Source organism: Octodon degus, unplaced genomic scaffold, assembly GCF_000260255.1.
Source record: "Octodon degus isolate 3935 unplaced genomic scaffold, OctDeg1.0 scaffold00126, whole genome shotgun sequence".
Taxonomy (NCBI): domain Eukaryota; kingdom Metazoa; phylum Chordata; class Mammalia; order Rodentia; family Octodontidae; genus Octodon; species Octodon degus.
The window spans coordinates 6,306,351-6,313,822 of NW_004524702.1; the positions used below are offsets into that span (position 1 = coordinate 6,306,351).

The 7,472-nt window shown below is 51.5% G+C and overlaps 1 protein-coding gene across 1 annotated transcript in view; it reads right to left on the reverse strand.

The window, feature by feature from the left end:
* Window positions 1–2,422: 2,422 nt before the first annotated feature.
* Klhl6 (kelch like family member 6) overlaps window positions 2,423–7,472 on the reverse strand; it is a 62,298-nt gene continuing 57,248 nt past the window's right edge. Inside the window, exons 6-7 of the mRNA XM_004640701.2 lie at window positions 5,175–5,388; window positions 2,423–3,926 (exon numbers count right to left, since the gene is read on the reverse strand). Coding sequence (XP_004640758.1) covers window positions 3,625–3,926; window positions 5,175–5,388 — 516 coding nt within the window. The 3' untranslated portion in view covers window positions 2,423–3,624. The remainder of the gene's footprint in view (window positions 3,927–5,174; window positions 5,389–7,472) is intronic.

Consider the following 7,472-nt stretch of genomic DNA (forward strand, 5'->3'; position numbering starts at 1 on the left):
ATTTGGATACTATTTATTTCTATCAACCAAAAGAAGCAAAAATCATCTAGGCATTGTATAACACATTCATATCCATTTCAGACATATTTTATTGAATAAATAAAAACTTTTCAAACCTACAAACAGTATTCTTACTTTGAGCAAATAAAAAATTACAAATTCATGTAACCAAAATGCTGAGACATATGTGGATTTCCATGAAGACCTGCCTTTGAAGATCTTCAGATTATAAGATCTAGTACTATGTGGGAAAAGTTAGGGCTTTATATAAAAAATTCCACTGACATCTATTCATGGTAAAGATTCCACTGAGTATTTTCATTTTATTTATGTATTTTCATTTAAAAAAATCAACCAGGTTCCTGGGGACAACCCGCTTGGGCCCCCTCCTGTCCCTCTCTTAGACAGGAGCTTTCTTTCCCTCAATAAATATATTCTGCTCATAAAAAAAATCAACCAGGTTAATTAATCAGCAGTAATAACTCAAGGACTTCTGCAGAGAGCAAAGCTATTCTTTCACCACTATAAGACAATGAAAATTATATTCCCTGAGAGCATGGTTTATTTTGAGTTCCAGGACACTGCGAGTGTGTGCGTGCGTACGTGCGTGTGTGTGTGTGTGTGTGTGTGTGTGTGTGTGTGTCCTGAAAGCTCTGAGACCAGAATGCACAGAGGCTAAGAAGAGTACCTGTCCGTATTTTGGTGATCCTCGCTGCCTAGTTCAGACCTTGGCAACTGGAGCCGCCACTTGACCTCATCTACCGAATCTTCTCCCTCGGAGGCTCTGGACTGCGTTCTGAGTTCCTTGGGAGAGGAGACCCAGCTGGGCCACTCAGGAGACTGACCCACCTGCTAGTCCGGTCTACCTCATGCCTGCATCTCAAGAAAAGGGTTTCCGCCTCCCTATTCTCCCTCACCCTTCTTAGGACAGGAGTCATGTTCACAAACTCCAGGGCCCGCGATAACAGTTTCCAGACCCCCATCTCTGGTAGGGACTAGGTTCTCCTCTGACTTCTTCCTCTTTTCCTCCGCCAAGGGCATTCTGTCCACATGGGGGCCTTCCAGGCATGCAGCCTGCTGTCAGGCTGTCCTGCCTGAGTCCTAGAGATCTCTGTCTCTGAGTTAGCCCCACCTTGGCTCTCCCCAGACCTATGGGGTGGGTTAGAACGGTGAGCGGGATGCAACTTGGGATGGCGGTAGTGATGATGGTGGTGACTTTGGAATGGAAACTAGACTGTTAGGATCTCCCAACCTGACTGAGGGCCTCAAAGATTGATCCCTGATGACTACCTAATGAAGGTGCCTCAAGTGACTCCAACAACTTTTTTTTTCTTTCCCTGAGAGCTACATATTGGTGGCTTCAAATACAGAACTCTAGATCTTCTGATAGGAATATCTGCACCTACTCGATATCACCAGGAGAGACGCCCATTTCTTGGACGCAGCCATTTTTATTTTAACATAATTCACCTGTTTATCTGGTGTCATAAACTTCAGAGTCCTTCTTTGTGTGTGGTTAGGTATTCTCAGCTAGTCCTGAAACTTGAGAATTTAGAATCAGGTTTATAACTCAGAGATCCCAAACCCTCATCCTCCCAGCATACCATGGAGCTCAAGATTTGCTGATTGCTCTTAGCAAAAGACACTCGCCACCACCAGCGAGGGAAGGCTCTCTTTTGGAGCAAGGCTCTCCATCTATGCCAATAATGACATCATTGGATTTCTTCTCTGGAAGCTCTTTCCTGAAATAGCCTTTGAACTAAGACAGATTTTTCCTGTGGCTCACAGTGGCTTCCAACACTGATGCCAAAGAGACAAGCCTGGAAGAGGTGACTGCTGGCTGACCTAGGCACACCGCTCTCAGAGGAGACCCCACCCCTACCCCACCACCAAGAGGCCATCAGGACTTGGACCAGCCTCCTACCTTCATGTGCATCTCATTGCAGCTACGTGTATGTGGATGAAAACGGAAATTAGAATAGTGACTGGTGGCCGATGCGTCCATTTACTGAATGTCTCTAGGACGAGAATTTGGCATTCGTTTGTGTCCCTACAACCTGATAAAACAGGAGTTGAATGAGATGAAATCGTTGGACTGAACTAAATTAAACTGCTTCGGCTGAGGGCCTCACAGAGGTTACCAGGATCCCTGCTGCATGCAAGGCACAAATCCATTTTTTATTGCCACATCTTGTTTTTCTTAGCAGGAAGCTGACCTGTCCCGCCAATGTTAAGACATAGAAAATTTGACACATTAACACACATTTGTATTTATCCCCAACCATCTAGGCATAAACAGAAATCTCAGTGGTCATTTCCCAAGTGTTTGTTTGTTTTGCTGTACTGGGGATAGAACTCTGGACCTTAGGCTTGTCAGGCAGGCTCGTATGCCACTGAGCTACTTCCCAGCCATTTTCCAAGTTTGAAGAAATCTATTATTTGAACATCAGGTCCTTCTGACCATAATTTTTTAATGAAAATTAAATTCAAGATCATCCCTAACATCCCTTATGACTTGCCAAACTGTTGAGAAGTACACGCAAGATACGTCCCCCTGAGGCAAGAATAAAGCTCTAAAAAGAGAATTGAGATCAGCCGATTAAAATAAAGAAGCTTTGATGATGTTGTCACTATGTTTTTAACTACAGAGTGTGAAACAAGATCTCTTAACCAGTTTCCCCACCTGGGGATTAGAATACATTTCCAGTGAGCACATCTGAAAGCCCTTCCTCTTAAGAGTGAAGGGCAGACTCTGTCCTTTAAATCAAAATCAAGCCACACTGATCTAAAACCCAAGAAGAGCTTTAAAGGATCCTGAAAACAACAGTCTAGGAGGTGCCGGGAACATCGACACACATCACTGTCCAAAAAGTAGGAAGAATACTGTCAAGGAGGATCTGTGTTTCCTGCTGTGGCCAGCAGCACTGAGATGCCTGCATTTGCAGCTGCCTCTGGAAATCTTTTTTCCACACTACAGTACAGCTCGTGGACATGCAGAGGCCTGGCCACCAGGCTGTGGTGAAGGTGACTTTGTCTGGTAAGGTCAGATCTAGTCCAAAGCAGGCCATTTGTGATCAGAAAAAGCAGAGCGCAGAACACAAGTCTTTCACCCCTTCTAAGCCAAACGCTCCTTCCCAGAGCTGTCTGCGAGGACCTGCCAAGTGGACGGGTCTCCTACGTGCTCTAGACAGGGAACTCCAGGGCTCTGACACCCTGGATTGCATCCAGTCTACAAAGAAGGGATAAAGAAAGGAGGGAAGAAGAAACACCTTCATGGTGTGCATGAATGAATGAACTTTACCAGTCTTGAAGAACAAGACCTGAGCCGGGCTTAGACCCGGGTTTTGGGTTTCCTGCTCCACGCTGGGCAGTATGGAAGGAAGGACACTGGCCGAGATGGGAAGACTTGGTGTAGACTCCTGGCCTAGCCCTGGCGGAGCGAGCTGGGACCTGGCCCAGGCAGGTACGTCCTGAGTGGCACCCGCTACTGGCCTCCATGCCTTCCCTCCTGAGGTAGATGAGCGCACGCTCCTGGCTGGTCTCAAGTGTCCCAGAGCTGTGACTGCAGGGCAAGATCCGACTGGGGATGTGGCAGGTGGGGTCGCCCTCCAGGTCCCCCCGTGGTCACACAGACACTGCTCCTGGCACAATCCTCCGGATATGGGTGTAGGACTTCCTGATGGTGACGCTCCCATGATGCGACACGCCCCGGGGCAGGACGCACTCCTCTGTGAGCTTCTGGGTCTCAGGGTCCCAGCACAGCACCGTGGCGATGACCTCGTTCTTCTCGTCCCTCCCCCCTGTGATGTACAGGCGGTTGTTGCAAGGCGCGATGCCACAGCTGGCACGCTCGTGGCTGAGCTGGGTCACCAGGCTCCAGCTGTCCTCGAGGGGGCTGTAGGCATATAGCGCCCTCATGGCTCCGCCTGAGGAGGAAGAACACAGCTGATGAGCGTCAGTCATATCCAGCAGTTTTCTGGCCATCTTTCTTATGAAAATTCTACTTCTAGTTAGGCCAGGTCTACCATCTTGCCACAGAAGCAGTAGAACAGTGGCTTCCCCTGCAGAAAACCAGGCGGGTCCTAGGACCAGCAAGATGCGAGCGTGGAGATCCTCCCTCTGCATCCTGCAGCCAGGTGTGCGGGGGGCTCTAAGACACACCCACCTGTGCCACCTGCCAAAATGCACCGGGACTGCCCCCTGGAAGAAGTATTAGCAGGTGCGTCGGGTAGCTGTGGCGCAGAAACACAGCTCTGCTGTCACCTGTGACCAGCGCACCAGGACCCCAGTGGTTACACAAAATCCAAAGGACCCCACCAGGCCTGGTGAAGCCATCATCCCTGTGGTCACTGGGGTGGCGTCTCTCTGTAGACAGAGAGAGGTCTGGGAGCCTAGCCCAAGGCCCCTGTCTTGAGATGAGCCTTTGAAGAGCCCAGAGGCTGGCCACAAGCACACAGAGGACCCTGAAGGAGGAAAGGGTTTCTTCCGAACCCACTCTCGTGTTTCGCCTCCAACGCCTTCCCTGAGTAGCTCTCATTGACTGTAATTACTCATTTTCTGGCATCTCCTTAATCAGTAGTTCTGTATCCCGACTGCACATTAAAATCACTTGGAGTTTTTAAAAACATAGCCATACTGCCCCGCAAAGCCCCTTCCCACCCTGATCTCACTGCTGTGGGCTAAAGCCCGGTGACCTATATTTTTGTAAAAGGCTTGCTGGGATTCTAATGAGTAGTCAGGACGGAGTGCCCCCTTCCTTCACAATTACATGCCAGCTGTGGTCTGGCCGGCCAGACTTTCTCCGGACTAAACACAACCTTTCAGAGTCTCTGCAGCAAGCCGAGAGATAAATTCCCTCCCGGAAAAAGCAGTAGCTTCGCTTGCTGACCGTCCTGCACGTGTTTCGGTTTCTGCGCATTTGCTACGTGTGTAACACAACTTTGTTCCCGATTTCTCGCTTCCTCCTCTGGCTCACAGCCTCTGTCTTCTTGGCTTTATTCCCCTCTGGGATGTGAGGGAAATCCCGCCCAGAGCTGGGCCAGCCCCCTCCTGACCTCCTTTTCAGCCCCTCCCGCACCACACGCGATTCCCAGGAGCGCCTTTGCGATCTGCGACCTCCGGTCTGGCTGCACAGGGGAGGAACCCCAGTAAATGAGACGCTGTCTCTCACCCACCGACAACGTAGATGCGGTCCCGGAAGCTCACTGCGTTGATGCATTTCGCCTCCACTGGCATGGCCGACTTCAAGGTCCATTTATTCGTCAGAGGGTCGTAGCACTGTGTCTTGTCTGTGGCCAGTTTCCCATTGGGCCCACCTCCTATCACATAGAGCTTCTTCTTGTGGCTGGTAGCTGCAAACGAACTGACGTGGACGAGGAGGGGGGCAACCTGCAGAGGACGGGACACAGAAAGACGCTGTCAGCTTCAGCTGTGCTGTCCAGGTTGTAGGGCACAGGCCTCAGGGTCAGACCTGGGCACCTTCTGCCTGAGGTCGCACACAGGGCCCATGGCTTGGCTCCCTTAGGACACCGAGGGAATGAAAGCGTGCATTGCCTGCCATCCTGGCAGGCTCTGGGGGACTCCCACGGGCTCTGTGTTGGATGTTCCCACCAGTTCAGCTCTCAGGAAGAGGGCTAGAGGCAGGACAAGTGTGGTGGGGACAACGTTGGAAGGGAATGATTTTTTTTTTTTTTCAAATTGTATTCATGTGCTCATTTGCTCAGAAAACACTTACTGAGTGCCTCCTATATGCCAGCGCTGATCCTCCTTGGTGCTTATGTCCGGGAAGAGAAGCTGGCACACAGATTTAAGGTGCTCACAGGTAAGTGGATGCTCTCACTTGGGTGGCGCACTTCAGATCCAGGGACAAAGCCAGGACTGTGCTTCTCCTACCTTGTACTCCCTGGGACACTAGAGGGGACTCCCAAGAGCTTTGTGCACATTGACATGACCTCTTTAGGGCGACTCTGTGACAGGACTTGATGACTGGGGGTCTTGGGCATATGCCCCAACATGTTGGGACTCCCTAGAGTATGTTTAGGGTTGATAGGTCTTGGCTGGATGTTGTGGTGACCAGGTACCAACTGCCTGTGCCTAAAATGACCAGGCTTATACTCCTCAAAGCTGAACCATGGCCTGATAAGGAGAAGGACACCTTGAACTTGAGGAGAACCTAGAAATACAGGAGGTGACGTCACCTGGCTGGTCCCAAGGCTGCGCTGCTAGCGCCTGGCATGCAGGCTTTCAAAGGGCTCGTCAGTAACGGAGAAAAGCAAGGCTGACTTCTAACATGACCAAGAGAGCCCAGGCTCACACACTGCATGGGAAGAGGTCCCCGGGGGTCCAGTGTGGAGAAGAGTGGGCCAGGTGTCTGAGGAGGCAAACTCTGGATGGAGCCACAAGGCCGAAGGCTCTGCCATCTCAGGGCCAGTCCACCTCCCCTGCCCATCAAGGCAGGCCAGGCCAGGCCAGGCAGTGTCCATACAGGCTCTGCCACAGGGAGGACACTGCTGCCTGGCCCGAGCAGCAAAGCTAGAACCATGGGTCCTGGGGAAGGAAACTCAGGCCACCAGCAGTGACAGCTGGCCGTGCTGCACAGTGCCCCCCCAAAGGACCATAAAGTGCCCCCCCAGAGGACCACAGGAAGCCGCCCAAGGACACAGTGTGCCACACCTCCGACCAGCAGTTGTGGAAGGGGTCGTAGGTCTCCACATTGTTGATCCTTTGCATGCCATCAAAGCCTCCGAGCACATAGACCTTGCCGCCCAGCACAGCCATCTTGTGCCTCCAACGGCCTATGTTTAAATACTCAATCTGAATCCACTTGTTGATCGAAGAATTGTATTTCCACACATCGTGCTGGGTTTCTTTGCCACCTGAGTGAGACACAAAACATTTAAGGGACCTCCAGATGTGTCAGAAAGATGGCTGTTGCCACCATTTTCTAGAAATGCTGAAGTGCGAGGCCCCAGGCAGGTGCCACCCTCTGGGGAGGGGCAGGAACCCCAAAGTGGGTGTGTCTGAGGGGGGATGAGGCCAGGCAGCAGCAGGGAGAGGAGGGCCAGGCTGGGAGGACAGCACCACCCGAGGCCGCTCTAGAGCGAGGCCAGGGCAGGAGCAGGGAGGTGGGCACCGTTGGCCTGGCAGGGGGCAGAGGGTGACTCACTCAGGGCCTGAGCCTGCACAGTCCAGGGTGCAGCCTGGCAGGGCCTTGACCATCAGCAAATCAGAGGGCCGCTTACATGTAGTTATTTAAACAAAAAAAAGCCTCCCAAAAGCTGGGATTACTGGGATTACAGGCATGCACCACCACCACATCCAGTCTCAGTTGCCATCTCAGAGTGTCCCAGGGGCGGGGCTGGCACAGCAGGCCCGGGAATTGAACACCTGGCCTCTGCGCCATCTTGTAGGCCCTTTAATCTGCTGAGCTATTTGGCCGGCCCTGGAGAGGGATTTTTAAAGCATGACATGAA